The sequence below is a fragment of the Colius striatus genome, chromosome 6, assembly GCF_028858725.1.
Source record: "Colius striatus isolate bColStr4 chromosome 6, bColStr4.1.hap1, whole genome shotgun sequence".
NCBI lineage: Eukaryota > Metazoa > Chordata > Aves > Coliiformes > Coliidae > Colius > Colius striatus.
This window is the reverse complement of record NC_084764.1, coordinates 12395966-12414203: the sequence shown is the minus strand read 5'-3', so window position 1 is coordinate 12414203 and position 18238 is coordinate 12395966. Positions and strand designations below refer to the sequence as shown.

Sequence of the window (18238 nt, the reverse complement as noted above, 5' to 3'; positions counted from 1 at the left end):
GTATGCTCACGGGAAGAAAGTCTCAAAAGCTCTATTCTCTAATATTAGAAGCAGATTTGGGAACTTGGTAGAGCCTGCTAAGTAAGTATTTATTTTGGAAATTGCATTATTACAAGACTTGCTCATTGAATACAGAGTTTTGCAAACTAAAAATCCAACAACTAAAATTCAGTTCTGTTCATCTAGATTAAAACTCAAAACTGAAAGATATTGATGAGGTATGTTATGAGAATAGTATCATTATAAATTCAACACCCATTCTGTACTAATTAGGAAACTCAGGAGAGAATCAACAAGCTGCATTAACTGTAGAAGTAGTCATTTGCCTCCCTTCCCCAAGGCTGAGCCATGCTGCGAGCAAAGAGTCTGTAGGAAGCTTGTCCAGCTGCTGTCTACAGATAAAGAAACTTTTGATTTTCTAAACTTGCCAAGCCAATACATTTCTACCAACAGAAAATCAACTGTGTTTTTTCTTTAATTCAGTGGAAATGATTATATGAAAGTTACTGCCAACTATGCAAACTCATCATGCAATTTATACAAAACTGTCACATGGACTTGCAGAAAATCTGGCAGCTCTGTTCCTTTCAAAATGACAATAACTTCAGAAAGCTGAATGTTTTTCTTACAAACATTCAGTCAAAAGCATGAGTGCAAATATAAAATAGGAGCTTTTGTCTTGACAGAAATAATAGATTTCAAAAAAACTTAAAAAGTAAGTATATTGTCACAAAGGTTATAGTATTTTCAATCAGATTACTGATTGTTCCTATATATAGGCTGTATTTGCCAAAGTCAGGGAGGTTAAATGTTGCATACATATGTAACCACATTGGTAAGTTGTATGTTATATTCTAAACACAAATTACACTTAGTACTCTGGAAAGGTAAAGGAAACTTTCTACAGAAAGTTATTTTTTCTTACCAAATCTGTCATTCCTAAAGAGAGTATCCTGAGCTGCACTAGAGATTGACCGTATTCAGAAGAGGATTCAGTTCTTACACGTTAATGTCACAGTATTACAGGCTAATCCAAGCTGAAAGGAATTGCAAGAAGTCATCTTGTCCAAACACCTACTCAAAAGGAAATCAAAACTGAAATCAGACCAAGCATATTGGGGCTTTGTCCACTGAGGGCTTCAAAGCCTCCAATAGCATATCTAATTCTTGGTGGTTTGTTTTACTGGTTTATTCTAGCATTTCTAAAATTACAAAAGCAGTTGTATTAACAGCTTTAACAATAACTTGTAAGGAACACATATGAGGAGTTCTGTAACATCAAGAAACCAATGTTTATTAAGGGTCTACATTCACCTCAACTGTTCAGTAGCAGATTTTTTTAAAGACTACTGCTAATTTTCTAGTCTTCATGAGTGGATGAGTAAGGCAGCCTATCTCAATAAACATACCTATTACAAACTGGTGTGTATTAAAAAGCTTCATACTTCTGCTACCATGTCAATGATGAAGTAAAAGCATGAAAAATTTTGTAAAAAGCTTACTCAAACCAGCATTCATCTGCAGAACAAACTTGATCCTTGATCCTAACCCACAAAGGTTGTTTTACAAAGTCTGCTCAAGAGAGTAAAGTTTTACAGACAACTCTTACTATTTAACACTCCCTACATGCACACTGTTTTAGAATAACACAACTAACAAATCCAGCAACTCTCTACCAAGACCAAAATGAACATGTTGAGGAAGCTTCAGGGTTTCTAATGCAAACAAAAATATGTGATGGTTTCTCAAGAGATTCACTTTTTGTCACAATTTTTAAAAATCCAAAACCAACTAAAAAAAATCTCCAATGTTTCAAATTATTTCCGCTATATGAAGAGTGAAATAAGTTCTCCAAAATTTGTTACATCTGAATAACACAATAACTATTTTCTGTCTTTAAAATCAGAAATATTTGATAATACTTAATACAAAGTTAAAAGCTTAGGGTTTTTAAAATGCATCTATTTTGCAAATAAAAAAAGCAAATAAAGAGTAAGACATTCATTTCCCATGTATTCCAAAGCATAAAAATAACTAGTGATATTCATCCATACTGTTACATTTCCAATTGGCAGAGCATTAAAGAAGAATAAATTCTGAAAGACACCAAATAGAACAGTATTCTTTGAAAAAGTACATCTAAATTGGCAGAAAAAATAATCAATAGTTTTCTTCTCTTTCCTACTGTTAAGCTTTTGCCAGCTTAAATTCCCTCTATCAGTTCACAGCAGAATCAGACAAGCACAAATAATGATTAGACAGGCTGGAAACATGCCATCATACATGGGATCTAGGAAGCAGGTCCTTCCTTCATATCTAGCAGCAGTCATCCACTAGATTGGCCAAGTACACTGTTAAGCTATCCCCCTGGCTTTAATTTCTTACAATGTTAAACTTGCTTTTCTAAAGCCAATTCTGTTTTCTATTTCCATTAAAGACAAGCAAATTCTCCATTACTATTCCTGTTCCATGTAGACATACACATAGACATCAGTTTTTCATCAAATCGACATTTTTAAAACAGAAATTGAAAAAAGGTATTTTGCTACACATATTGGTGTTGACTTAAAACTTTCAATGTGAACTTTAGAACATTAGTGACTAGTTTTAGTACCATTTTGGAGTTACTGCTTTAAGATAGCTACTGAGCCATGCATAATGCACATTTTCAGTGGTTCAGTATTCAAGTATCATGTTTGGTTTACAGTGGGAAGTTCTATCTTCAATTTACAACAAAACCCCCAGCATTGACATATTGCAAACACAAAAATATTCACATAATGAAAACTACAGCTGTATAAGGAGATAGTCTACTATTTTGAAAACCTAAAAAGGTACTATATAAGAAATTCAAAAGAACAGTAGTACTCTCCTCTCCCCTTTCTCTGTCTGCAACACGGTCAGTAGCACAGTCACTAAGTTTTTCATCTTTCATTCCTAATATACTGCCATTTCCTAATTATAATTTCACATGGTACTGAAAATCTCCACATTTTTACTACCCTTCTATCAAACAACTGGCAGATGCAGCCATCATGTCTTTTTGTAATTAAGTTGCCTTATTACACTTATTACATGCCATGAAGCAGTAAAATTGCTATTACAAATATACTCATTTGATAATATTTTTAGAAAGGAGAGTCAAAAGGGATAATCTTTAGGACCAATAGACAGTCACATAGTAAATCAACAAATAATAAATTATATAAAAGACTCTAAGGATAAAAAGCAGATAGTCTAACATGCAAACAAAATGCATAAAGTATATAGCTGAATGCAATACCACTATCAAGGAACAAGCAAGGAAGATATATATATAAAAATATATATATATACCTATAGACACAGGTTTTAAAAAGAATCAAGTCATGCTAGATAAAATAACCACGTTACAGTAATGCTACACCAACAAGATGCTATGCTCAACTCCTTGGGTTTTCTGAGATCAACCCTAAAATAAATTTCTTTCTTTCGTGGAAAAATAGAAAAGATGCACACAGTACTAACTACCCACTTCGTAAACAGACACCAAAATTCATCTTCCTTGTTTCTTCAGTGATGTGGAAAATGTATGGCATGGTCAGTGAGGAAGCCTACTTTTCCTTCTTTCCATTTTCATAGATGTCTGCAAACAACAGTCAACATAGTAATGGAAATAACAGGAAATCAGCAAAAAAGCAATTCATCAAGGACACACTTCCAAACTTAGAGACTGCAATACCTGTCACATAATCAAGGCAGGATTTCCCTGACAGTACATCCAAGCAGTAAAAAAGCAGGCACTCACACCCTCCATTACCAGCTTGCCTTCTGGAAGTCAGTAGCCCCTTTCCTAGTATAAACTCAGCCAAAAAGAGGAATTAATCAGCTGGAGTACCTGCAGGCATTTTTCAATATGCTGTCCCATAATGAAGCAAATTACTGCCAAACATCTGATCTGTAGTGGGTTTGCCTCCAAGAGAGACAGGCTTATGTTGAACCCACAAGTACTGTACTTAAAAATATAGCGGTATGATGGATCGTGTGTCTCTATGACACTCCTCCAAAACAAAAGACAGCAACACTCCACATACCCCACTTTTAAGCTCTCTTAGTAGTATAACTCAAAGATGGTATATGAAGTATTATAGCTCCCAAAGCAGTATGTCCTCCAGCTGCTAAAGTATAGTTTGAGATTTACTGATGAACACATTTGGAGATTCTGCTATGTATCAACACATCATTGTAACATAGATTAAAAAAAAAAAAAATGTAGAGACATCACACTGTTCTGACTTGGCTAAGCCAGAAGCACCATTTTACACATTGAATGTGTAGCATGCTCTTAGTCTCAAAGCAGTCACCTGCTATAAGCAACAGAAATATGATAATTTATCATAGAATCATAGAATGGTAGGGGTTGAAAGGACCTTTAGAGATCATCTAGTCCAACTGCCTTCCAGAAGCAGGTTCACCTAGATCAGGTCGCATAGGAACATGTCCAGGCGGGTCTTGAAGACCTCCAAGGAAGGAGACACCACAATAACTCTGGGCAGCCTGTGCCAGGGAGCCGTCACCCTCACAGTGAAATAGTTTTTTCTTATATTTAAATGGAACTTTTTGTGTTCCAACTTCATCCCATTACCCCTTGTCTTGTTGCTAGCTACAATAGAAAAAAAAGGATGTCCCAACTTACTGACACCCACCATTTAGACATTTGTAAATGTTAATAAGATCTCCCCTTAGTCTCCTCTTTTCTAGACTAAACAGCCCCAGTTCCCACAGTCTTTCCTCATATGAAAGATATTCCAGTCCCCTGATCATCTTGGTGGCCCTGCACTGGACTCTCTCCAGCACTTCCCTGTCCCTCTTGAGCTGGGGAGCCCAGAACAGGACACAGGACTCCAGATGAGGCCTCACCAGGGCAGAGGAGAGGGAGAGAAGAACCTCCCTTGACCTGATGGCCACACTCTTCTTGATGCATCCCAGGATGTCACTGGCCTTCTTGGCCACGAGGGCACATTGTTGGCTTGTGGTTAGTTTATTATCAATCAGTACTCCCAGGTCTCTCTCTGCAGAGCTGCTCTCCAGCAGTTCGACCCTCAGCCTGTACTGGTGCATGGGGTTGTTCCTTCCCAGGTGCAGGACTCTGCACTTGTCCTTGTTGAACCTCAGGAGGTTCCTCTCTGCCCAGCTCTCAAGCCGGTTGAGATCCCACTGAATGGCAGCACAGCCTTCTGGGGAATCAGCCAGTCCTCCCAGTTTAGTGTCATCAGGGAACTTGCTGAGGGTACACTCTGTCCCCTCATCCAGGTCGTTGATGAAGATGTTGAACAAGACTGGCCCCAGAACCAATCCCTGTGGAACTCCACTGGCCACAGGCCTCCAACTCGATTCTGTGCCATTGATCACCACCCTCTGGGCTCTGTCATTCAGCCAGCTCTCAATCCACCTCACTGTCCATTCATCCAAGCAACACTGTTTGAGCTTTCTGATGAGGATGTTCTGGGAGACAGTGTCAAAAGCCTTGCTGAAGTCAAGGTAGATGACATCGACTGCTCTCCCCTCATCTAGCCAGCTGGTTATGCACTCATAGAAAGCTGTCAGACTGGTCAAACAGGATTTCCCCTTGGTGAATCCATGTTGATTCCCCTGATAACCACCTTTTCCGTCATATGTTTAGTGATAATACGCAGGATGAGTTGTTCCATCACCTTTCCAGGGATGGAGGTGAGGCTGGCCAGCCTGTAGTTTCCTGGGTTGTCCTTCCTGCCCTTTTTGAAGACTGGAGTGACACTGGCCTTTCTCCAGTCCTCAGGCACCCCATCTGTCCTCCATGATTGTTCAAAAATGATGGAGAGAGGCTTCACAATCACATCAGCCAGCTCCCTCAGCACTCTAGGATGCATCCCACCAGGACTCATTGACTTATGAGCCTTAAGCTTGCCCAACAAGTCTTTAACCTCTTCCTCTTCCACCCAGGGCAAATCCTCTGCTGTGCTGGTCATCCTACTATCCTTGCTGGACTGGGCTTCCCAAAGGCCAGCCTTGGTTGTAAAGACTGAAGCAAAGAAGGCATTCAGTACTTCGGCCTTCTCTGCATCCTCGGTCACCAGGGCACCCTCAGTGTTTAGCAGTGGGCCCACATTGCCCCTTGCCATCCTTCTGCTGTTGATGTGCTTGAAAAATGCCTTACTACTGTCCTTAACTTCTCTGGTTAAATTTATCAAAAACTTCCAACAACTACACTACTGTACACTTTTGACAGAAACATCTTTCTGCAGCAAAAATATTTATGTTTGTCCTAAAATGATCTGAGAATAGATGGGGACTAGGTGTAAGAGATAGGAGTGTGAAAGCAAAGCTCCTCAAAGAGACAGTGTAAATAAAGAAAATATATGTTTATTCAGCTACTACAGAACTACAGTATTTTATCCAGAAAGTGGAAATAAATTCAATTCCCTTCTCTGCATAAATGCATCTCAAGTCACACCACATCTCATGAGAACATGGGGGACTTCACATACCCTGAGAAACAGGTGATCTGGCCTATTTTCTCTGCCAGATCTACTCCATACAGCAACTGGCACTTCCAGACAGAGAACTCGAGAGCCGTGCAGATGTCCAACCACCACACACACATCCCAACAAGACGACACAAAAACCCCAATGTCTCGTTATTCTTTCTTTCATTCCCACTGTGTCTTTACGAAAATGTCATGTTTTTACATAAAATACAAAGGGACTGAAAAAAGTTGATAGAAATTCAGTTCAAAAGGTATCTGAAGGCCAATAGCAGCTCACTTATCTGAGATGTGGAAAAAAAAAAAAACAACCTTGACTGCACTTCACATTTGAAACTGGGAAGAAAACAGACTACACTTCGAAGTTGTTTCTTTCCTCCACATTCTCTAAATTCATTTCATTACTCATTGCAGACTGAAACCTCCTCATTCTGCACCCCATGTTTTTATAAGAGGTTCTCTGTGTCAACGGCCTTTTCACAAAAACACATCAGTGCTAATGGCTCTGTAGCCTTAAGCACAAGCTGCTTCTTATATAAACTGGCAGACACAACAATGATTTCACTAGGTATTTTGAGAAAGAGACAAAAATAATATATTCATTAAGATACTTTTTTCTGCATCACAAGCAGCATTTTCAGTGGCTAACAAAGGATATAATAAGGCAAGAAAATAAACAATTACTATTGAGAAGCACAATCTGCTTTGCTGTCTCACTGAAAGTAACTAAATCATTTTTTGTTATGCTTCCTCCTTGAGGGTTTCACACAATTTAGTTGAGATTTTCCCCCAGGCAATTATTCAACAGGAAACAAATATTTGGAAAAGACACTTAATTGCAATTCCTGGCAGTCAGCTTAGACAAGTGAATATAGGTATTTAAAAATCATTTTGCTTTTATGCTATATTTTTTTCCAGACTACACCTAATGAAATGAAAATATTACCTTCAACAGTATTAGTAAGATTGAACAGCATTGCCAAATGTGAAATCTATTCCATCATTACAGTGACACACATGACAGCAAGTTTAAAAGTACTTCTTCAAAGTATTAATGGGAATGAGGTCATACACATATGTTTGTATTTTCACAGTCTTCTCATACTGGCATATTTAACTACTGATGAATTTGTAGTTAGCTAGCCTCCAATGGTTTTTAAGCACTGCCTCTCATTAACAGAAATAACTTATTTCCTTATTGCTCACTTAGACATCACAGTTCTTCCATATAAGTTCAAGCTTCTATTATAAACCATTTCTTCAACTTCAGGGAAAAAGGAAAAGGCTAATGCTTTTTTTTTCCCCTTTAGACTAAGGAAGGAAGAGCCTCAAGAGAGGTTCTTTCATGAAACATGAAGAAAAATCCCTGCAAATAGTAATCCTCTTCACTAGTTCGCTCTATTAGTGACCTTTAGAGGGATATACCAAAGCTAAAGAGAAGGTTAATTAGCAGAAAGGGCAGTTGACAGAAAAGATAGCATAAAGAAAAAGGTTTTTAGTCTTTATTGTACAGGATGAGAATTTTTGAAAGATTAATGAAATCCTAAACTGCTTCATAAACATTAGATACTAGAACTCATGACTGTGGGTTAGCTAAAGGCAGAACTAGGCAAGAAAAACATCCTGGTCTGTAACCCATGTTTTGCTTATCAGGAACAATGCTCCAGATAAAGGGAAAAACATCTCACAAAGCACATAAGAAAGACTTGTTTTTTGTGATTTTACATTTTAAAAGTCTTTATAATAAAACTATTACTGCTCCAACACTTGCAAAATATGGTCCTAGCAGCTGTCTAACTAACTTCAATAGCATAAAAAATTTCTCTCCTCTTGGTTTTTAAAATGGTTTATGGTAATTCAAACCAAGACTCATGTGAATATGACCAGGTGGGAACTATAGTCCCATACATATAACTTGTAGAGTATAATCAAAGTTTCCTACCCAAAAAGCACCATTGCTGTTGCAGAAATAAGAAAACATTAAATAAAAGATTAAAAAAGCTCTATATTCTGACATTCAAAGTAAAGAAAAACACAGAATTCCTATCTAAGAACATCTGTAAAAAACCTATCATTAAAAAAGTTTTCAGTAATTCCATACAAACAGATGTAAATATTAAGTGCTTGTGAAAAATTCCACTGTGTATTGTATCTCCATGGTTATTCTGTGACTATCAGCCTCTTGAGAGGTTCAAAAAGCAGTAATGTTTTGGGGTTTAAAATCATGTTTACAATATTGTTTTATAACTACACCAGAGTGTTATAGCACCTTGGATGTTTTCAAATGTCTTGACATTCACTCAGAAAAAAAGCCCCTTGTAATTTGTATATCAAATCTGAATACAACTTACTGCAGACATTTCAGAGAGCATCACTCAAACCTCAGACCTCCGCATTCCTCTCCAATTTTCTTTAGGTAGGGGAGTGAAATCCTCTGAAAAAAGTATTTTTCCAAATAACCTTAATGAATGTGCTTCCCTAAACTCAAACTGCAACATGAGATCAAGTAGGGAAGAATCACTATATGAGCTGCTCAATACCTTAAAGTCATACTTACAAAACCAAGATGTTCAAAAGTTATTTTATTTTGTCATTGGTCTAGAGTGTAACTCTATAAAGTAAGAGCTACTACGCAACGATGGCTCTGATCCTGCAGTCAATACTATTGTGAAGAAGCTCTAAGAATCTCTTAGAATTTACTGAAAGTACAGACACATCCAAATTACCAGCAAGGCAGGAATGGACTGGGCTGTACTTGTTGGGATGTACTATGACCCCAGGATTTCATGTGTATATCACATCTTTACCTGCAATAATTTGCACTGGTGGACAGCCTTAGGTGCATACAGAACACTAACTGCAGGAGAACTTTACATCTATTTTGCAGTGATAAGCTTAGACAGTGCACACCATCTAGACAACTGATGGACAACTTGGTTCCATCAGGAGGGAAGTCACTTTGAGTCCACAAACATTACACTTGAGTGTATCCCAAGGGCAAATTCGCACCGCTCAAACTAAGTCCAAAGAGCCATGCCAAAAATACTGACTGAACTAATTTTTCTCATTTGCACAATTCAGTTTGTAATTTTACTTCTACGAACGTGTTTTACTCTGAGACAATAATCTTTAACATTCTTGCTAACAAACAGCTTCTGTTTGCTTCTGTCAGCATGCCACCTACTGTTAGAAACTAACAGGAATATAATAAATCAGTGAAGTCAGCAAAGCAATACAACCTGAGTAAAACAGCCTGAAACAAAATACAGGGGGGAAAAAGGGGGAATAACGCGAATCAAAAACCCACAAACACCAAAACACAAACCCTTAGCTTGTCAGGCAATTAGAAGAAACTCAAGACCTCACAGTGCCTGCTAATGACAGTGCAGTAGACTAGGAAGAGTTGTGGCCCAAAATCATCACTCTGTTCATTACATGACAGAGATACTGGCTATTCCGGGGTTAAAAAGAGAGTCTGTACAGTCTATAACTGTACAGCTATCCTCTGGGAAAAGTGAAGCAGTAATAGAAACAGGACCTTGAGGCAATGTTCTTACACACTCCAGCAGATTTACGGGTTTTATCAGCAGGATGTTTTACTAAGTCTACCTGCAGAAGCATTAAAGCCTTATTAAAAAAAAAAAAAAAGAGAGAGAAGAAAGAAAGAAAAAGAAAAATCACGTGTACCAAAAAATATAAAGGCATTGCATACATGAAAGAACAGTGGGAAACAGATCTCTTCTATGCCTTACCATGCAACACCAAACCACACAGGCTTGACATCCTGTGATTATGAAAATCTGTGAGAAATAATCCTCTGTGCTTGTTGTGTTGTAAGGCTCTAAATCACCACTGGGTATCACCAGTTTTTTGTTTCTTGGAAATACAGTGATACCTTCTCATAGCAACAAAAGTCTGTGCAGCACCATTAGACTGGATGGAAACCTGAAACAGGGCTTCTGAACCCACCCAGTTACTTTTGTGAGGAAAACAGAAGCAGTACTGCATGAAGTACTTTTTTTAATCAAATTTCATCACTACTACAAATTTGTTTATTCTTCAGCATAAATACATACTATCTCTCGCTTGGTGCACTCATTCAACACCCTGTAGGATGTCCTCTGGGATCAACTACTCATCCCAGTAGTGCAACAAGATATTTAGCTCAGAATTACTAAGTGCTCACTTAGTACAAGTAACTTTGCTTCAGAGTTGTGTTTGGAAAAAATACCCCACGGCAAGTCCTTACAATTCACACATACGTGTAATTTTCACACATTCCACTGTACATTCAGAAAACACTACTCAGATGAGAAAAACACTCCCACCCCATGATGCGGACACAAATTTACTCTCCCTAATTCCAGCACCTTCTCTGCCTGAGGAAGTGTACCTGTGCCATGAAGCAGCTGCCAGGTGGGCTGCCTGCCCACCTACTGGTGACTACCAGCATTGCTTCCTCGCCAAAAGGTATTTTAAGATGGATGGATTCTTAAGTCTGTAATGATGGTAAGGTCTTGGGAGAGCTTCTCCAATATTTAAAGTATTACCATTTTACCACTCCATTTTATAGAATAATTAAATAAATAAGGTATAATTGAAAGCTGTGTTTCATACAGTTAACAAGATACGGAGCTGACAAAGTTACATGTTTAAACTACCCAATTTTCAGGACAAGCTGTTGGAAAGTTACCAAACTACTACCCCACAGACTTGAAGGCGGGGAAGGTGGGGGGAAATGAGGAAAAAAAACACATTTCAGTAGGTGAGGACAGAAATGCACAGCCATCCAACTGTGCAAACTCTTTCCAAGGAAGTTACAAAAAAAAAAAACCAAGAACAAACAGCTAAACAAAAAAGGAGTCTGACCTGAAGCTGTTGTGCAATAACAATATTGGTATGTTCACCTGCGTATTTGGATGCTTTCAAATTGTATCAAGTTAAATCAGCAGGGAAGATGGTAAAATTCTATGAAAGAATAACAATAAGTATCACTGAACCATTCCATGTTAAACAATCTGGGATTATTATTAAACACTGCAGTCCCCAGTCTGTGAAAAGCCCGTTTCTCTATTGTCTAGCAACTGAAAAGAATATATTAACTTTGACTTGATAAAGAACATTGATCGTCTTGCATTGCAAAAATAGCCTTGAAAAAAATAAAAGGAAAAAACAGAGCTCTGACAAGTGGCTACCCAGCAGCTCTACTAAGTAGGCTCCATGACTTTTATCATATTCTTAAAACCTCTGACAATATTTTTCTGTACTGTTCCTTTTCAACAATGTTTTCCTATTGTCCTATCTAAAATGAATCTGTTTGCAGCAACCTTTCTACTTAATGGAACATTGCTACCCAGACTCGCCCAAAATGTTCTCTTAGATAGATCAAAAAAAAAAAAAAGGGGGGGTGGGAATAAATTAAAAAAAAAAAAAAAAAATCGGGTCCTTCACATCTTCATTCCTTCCTTCTGAACTTTCCCCAGATGATCCAAATCTTACAGAAGTAGAACCAATTCTTAGATGTGATTTCATTGCTAATTGATACTTTCTCATCCATTAAGCTGCCAGTTCCCTTCTATCAAATTGCAGTTTAATCAGTCACACACCTCTGCAAATTCTTCCTACCTAAATGTAGTTGTGTTATATTTGACCTTGAGTTACACCTTACTGCAACTTCTTTCTTCCATGCATTGAGATTGCATTCTGTACTCCACCATCCTGCCTACCCTTCCAGTTTAGCAATGTCTGCAAATTTTAACACTGTATATTTTACTCCATGTGAATTATTAAAAGAAACATTGAACATAAGCAGATACAGAACAAAGCCTTGCAGAATCCAACTTAATAAACACCAGTTTGACACTGAACAAGCCCTGAAGAAGTTTCCAACCACTTCTTCCCACACTTTTCAAGAGCCTTAATCTAAATCCATACACTTAAAATAATCCACAGTTCATTCACACTCAAGTGTCTTTTCACACCCCACCACAGTACAAAAACTCCTGACAAGGGAAGCTCTTCACACCTCATTAGTAATTAAGTACAGCTCACAAATTGATGCACATAAAGTTTTTTCCCCAACATAAAATAACAAAAAAGATACAGTGTTCAAGATATTCAAAATTATTCTCCTATCTGCACAAGCTCTGTTACAGTGTTCTAAAGGAATAAAATTTATCCGTACTTGAAAAGTCCAAGCTTTTTGTTATGATGCTTGTGAATAGATTGTTTTTTTTGCAGTTGTTTAGACTATAAAGATTTATACTAGTAAGGAAAAAATTAATCTGATGCTGATAGCATTAGATGTTACCTTAGATCAGTTCTGCACATGCATGGACCACAAGAATAAAGATATAATAAACACTAAATAAATGTGATGGCACCTTCAAATCAATCATAAGAGAGAAACTGCACAAAAAAATCAGTCTGTTAAATGCCATTCTTTAACAATAAACTGCAATCAATGCTCAAAGCCAGAAAAGGAATACTGAAACAGACCTGTCAATTCCAACAAATGTAATAGCACGCATGGCATGCATACTCAGAGTGTCACTGAAGAGAAAATTAAAAGTATGCTTTGTAAATTGCAAATATAATGAAGGACAAAAGAAAGTCTCCTTAAACCACTCACAGAAGGACTTGGTCAAGGACCATAAAAAAAAACCCCGGTATCATGTCTGCCATTTCAGAAAGCTGGTTTTATTTTCATAGATTATATTTCACAGACAGAGCATTTAAAAATTCTGACAGTACATAAAATATGAATTCTGAGCAAGTTAGAGGAGTTGGAATAAAAGTGGGAGATAATATTAGCCAACATCAGTCAGACCTTTAAACATTATAATCCCACATTATTTTTATTAATAATTGCAACTGTGTTCTATTTATTTAGCCCAGAATAGATGAGTTGAAGCAGGCAGAAACTATGGGAAATTATTCACAATGACAGATCTACAAAGCAACCTACCATTTGGTAAGCCAGCTGGTCATAATTAGACTCAAATTCAATTTTGAAGGGAGGACACAAAATCTTCAGTAATCAAGCCAGTTAAATCAACATACACAGTAGCTACAAAAGGACCTAACAAGTGCAAGATCCTTTTTCCTCTTCACAAGGATTAACAAAATTGTTCCTCACAGTTTCTAAATCAATTCCATGATTATGAGAGGCAGCATCTTGTTTCAAGGAGGGAGCTGAGGATTTCCTCAGCCAGCCATCTCCTCAGGAGTTGACAGAAGACACGAAAACTTTCATCTTTAAGACTGATCCACATCAGGGTTAAAGTCAGCAAATTATTCATAAACAAACAGCACCCTGATCTCCTACATGAACTGAATCAGTAAGTACTTCATCTTGACTGGCTTTGCAGGTAGCAAAGCTGATCACCCACTACTGAAACCAAAGAATTATAGTACGCTTACAACAGTGAAAAAACACATCATGCGGTGTCCACAAAAACCTGAGAACTGAACATGCCATCATTACATTTTCTTCTCTGTGCCATAGAGGTCAGAAATAACATCCTTCTACAGCTTAAAATGCTAGATTAGGAACTATTAAATTAAAACATCCAAAACACAAAATTTGAAGATGAATTGTGGTTTTAAATTCATGCAACTGAATAAGAGATACTGATGCCAAAATCTTATGCAATTTAATGCCAATTCCCACATCACTGTAAAAATTAAGTCTTCCCAAGAGTTTTTAATTAAATTTGGGGTTGTTAACACTATTATTGCACTTTACTTAATCAGTTCACCTATATAATTCCATTTGCATTTTACTGCTCCATCCATAGTAGGCTCACCAAATCTAGTTATTTTAGTATAGTCTGATGTAGATTTTGTCATAAAGCTTTTCATAATTTAAGACATGATAAAGAAACTCCTAAAGCAAAAACTAAAGCTTCAGCAATATACAATTACTTCAATATCAAGCTAAGGAGCAATAATTTTGTAAATAAATTGGTTATAAACAAAATTATAAACTCAGCATAGCTTTAAAAATACAGAAGAACCTAGAGTTAAAATTATTTACAGGAAATAACAGGTCACATAAAACCTGATTATACAATGCTAGAATTCATCCAAAATGCCAAGCTGACATCAGCAGTGAGGAAATGCAGAATATAATCCTCCACAATTTTTACCCTAGAAAGCAAAAGGACTAGAATTAACCTTGGAAATCCTACGTTACAAAATTACAGTGCCTTTAGCCTTCCTTCTCCAGAGAATTTCAAGGCTTACAAAACAACAACAAAAAAAAAGAAATTTGCAGAGAAGAGAAGACTCCAGCTTCTCAACACACAGTAGGAAAAATGACGTGATAAAGCCACTCACTTTTCTGTATTATTACCTCCTGGCTCTCCAAGTTTGCAATTTACACATTGCCACTTGAGAAGATCTGAACCCTGTTGCTGAAGGACAGCAGGGTCTCATCTCACACAAACTGTTTGCTCTGGGCCAAGCACCCTCTCACTGAGCCGGTACACTTGCATGAAACAAGTCCCTGTACTGAACAGAGAGAATACTGAGAAATTTGGAATAAAAGAAGGGGATTTTCTGCTAGGTAAAAGTTGAATCTATTCAGAAAACTATGATTTAGCATAACTCAAAGACAGTACAAGGGAGCTTGTCTGACTACACAGATGGAAGAAGGAAAGGGAGGAAGGAGGTCTTCCCTGCTTCAGAGGTGGTAAATGATGGGGCTGGCTCAGAGATATCACAGGACAGCAGCTGCTGCAGGCCAGCACAGGTGTTGGCACTATGGCTGGATTGCTGAAACCCTGTCAATCCAAGCTGCTAAACACAGGATTTTGGTGCAGGTTGCCGTAAAGTTTTCGGCTTTTGGCCTAAAAAACAACCAGCTCGAAGCCTAAAAAACAACCAGCTCGAAGCCTACTTCATGTCTGATTCTCAGCTAGGTGGGAAGAAATCCAGTCCTACTCAGTGTGAGTGATAGCAGAAATCTTCTTCACTTTATTGAAAGCAGGCTCTAACTTATATACCCAGCAGCTTCAAAGCTAGCTCAGCAACAGCAGCTAATAGATTACATTTTCTTGTTTATCCTACTTCGGGTTTCTGCGATAAGCAAGCTCCCTCACATTTTCCCATCTTGTTTTTCCCCGAAGTTGTTAACCACTTTTATCTGAAAACAGTCCAACCTTGAGGGAACAGAAAGGGGCCTGCTGTCTACGTGACAGTAACTGCTTTAACCATGGCTCTGACTCTGGTCTTGAGACCAACGGGCCTAGCATTATACCCCAGGATCCATGTCCATGCTCCCTTAACCATTTCTCCACAGTAAGGTGTGCTAGAAGACCACACAGTACTTAATATCAAAAGCCTCTAGTGCAGGAAAAGCATTACACTTAAACATTCCTTAGTAGATTCCTGGAAAATCTTAGCTATTGCTTTACTTTTAAAGACTCAACCCATATTAGCTTTGGCCAAAAATAGTCACTGTGCTAGACTAAGACAAAGAGCATGTCAAAGTCAGCAACACAGTGATCAGGCAAAAGATTATTGTAAGCTTTAGCAAAAGAAAAAAAAATAACTGCTTCCTGAAATACTTCAAACAACAACACAGAGAAAAAATAAAACAAAACATTAACATGATTCTGCTCCTGAGTGCACTTTTGAATTATCAAGTGGGTCCTACTGGGTCAACAGGACTAGAGAAAGCACAAATATAAACATATTTCAACTTAGTAAAAATCAGTTGAATGACTCGGGGGGGAAATAAAAAATAAATCCAGTAGAGAGGTTTCCTCAAATACAGGTGCTGAATTTCCCTCCTATGACTCCATAGTTTATGAGGGACCACAACTGTTCCACAACCAGAATCCAAACCTATCTGTACACACCAGCACAAACTCAGTAATTGCTTGCAAGTGACCAGCACTCTAGGTAACAGCATCAATCCAACTGAAGCTTTTCTCTCCCAGAATGCCAGTGCTAAAATGTATCTAAATAAAATTACCAGATACCATGGGAGTTCTACTACAGATAAAACACTGGCTGGGTCCAATTGAAGCCATGGCATCCTAAGAGTCAATCTGAATCTAATCAATAGGATGCTGAAAATGGCATAGCAGCTGGTCCATATACATTAAGATTCCTAATGCTGCCAATACCAATCAGCATTAGATGGTCATTGTAATCTTTTTGCTAATCCAGGGACACCTGTGATCTGTACTATGCAACAATGCTAATGGAACCAAGGCAATCTGAATGCAGTGACATCGAAGCATTTGCAAATTTGCACAGTGTTAGTATCATACTGTGATGAGCTGTAGAATGCATTTTAACATCACTGTAAACTGAAGATGTAGCTGTGGTGCTAGGCAAGTCTGGGCTACTTTTAAGCTACTAAAACACTCTATAATGGTCAAAGGACAATCATCAACTTGAATTAATAACAAATACATGTTCTAGTGAATAACAGATACCAATTCTGTAACATGAGCTATGTTATCATGTCTCCATTGCTAGTACTGCAGGCTGGACAAGACACTCATTTCAACTTGTAATCAATTGTGCCAAAATATTCAGCAACTCTTCATCTCTATTTGCAAACAGATATGTTTTTCAAATAACACTTGTATACTTCAGCATAAAATCATAAACGTATTTTGGCGAGAAAAATTCTGTTTCCACAGAGCACGCAGGTGCTGGCTGCTGGTGTTTCAGTGGAAGAAAGGGGGGCAGAAAGCAGGTACAGGTGCCGAGCTGATCAGGGAGGCAACGCCGGCAGCCGCGGTACTCTCCCGGCTTGCAACCCGCGCCTCACATTCGTGATACACCACCTCCAGCTCCCGGGAAACGCCTAGGCGTGCAGCACTAGCCCGATTCCATCTCACGAAGGGGAGGAGCAGGGTTATGCTCCCCGCTCTCGGCGGCCGCCCCAGCGCCCCGCCGCGCTCGGCCCCACCTTCCCCCGCTCCCGCGGAGGGCGGGATCTCTTCGTGCTTACCCGCCGAGGGTGGTGGGCGGCGGGTGGCAGCCCTGCGCCGCGACCCCGCGGTTCTCGCCTTCCCCGGCTCCCGCCTCCTCGCTGCCCGTGAGCACCGCCTCTTCCCCGACTCCCGCCTCCTCCGCGGCCGTGGCCATCCCTGCCGCTTCCTTCCGTCGTCGCCTCGGATACTCTGTCCGCGCAACCAGGCCTCCGCCTGCCGTGCCGGCCGCCTTCCCGGCGGGGCCGACCGCCTCCCTGCTCTGGCTGCATGGCTAGGCCGCGCCCGTTCCCCGAGCTGCCCGTGGCGTGGCTAGGCCGGCCTGTGCCGCGCCGGTCCACACCTACTCCCGGAAAGCGACCGCCCGCCCAGGGCGAGAGAGGGAAATGGCGGGGCCCGCGGCCTCAGCAGCTCCCCCTGCCTGCCGCGGCTCGCGCGCGGTCGCGTAGCACGGTCTTCGCGGCCGAGCCCGGAGAGTGGTTGAGGGCCCGGAGCTCGGAAGCAGGCCCGGCCCTACCCCCCTCGGCCGAGGGCACTCGCCGTCTGATCCGGGCCGGCGCCTTGGCGGGTTTGCTCACATACCCTCGATGAGGAAGGAGTGAAAAACTAATAAACCTTCCACATGTATTTTAAAGAAAAATGCTTTTACTGTTTAGAAGACAGCACTGTTACCTAAATCTATATGAATCGTGGAATTGTTCAGATTGGGAAAGACTTAAAATTATAAAGCCCAACTGCTTGCCGGTACTAGAAAGTGCTGTATCTACACATCCTGGGATG

General features: G+C 39.4%; 1 protein-coding gene across 1 annotated transcript in view; it reads right to left on the bottom strand.

Moving 5' to 3' along the window:
* The window catches only part of AVEN (apoptosis and caspase activation inhibitor), a 108382-nt gene extending 90536 nt beyond the window's left edge, over window positions 1-17846 (bottom strand). The window contains exon 1 of the mRNA XM_061998750.1: window positions 17479-17846. Within this exon, the coding sequence (XP_061854734.1) occupies window positions 17479-17730 (252 nt within the window). The 5' untranslated portion in view covers window positions 17731-17846. The remainder of the gene's footprint in view (window positions 1-17478) is intronic.
* Window positions 17847-18238: the final 392 nt, after the last annotated feature.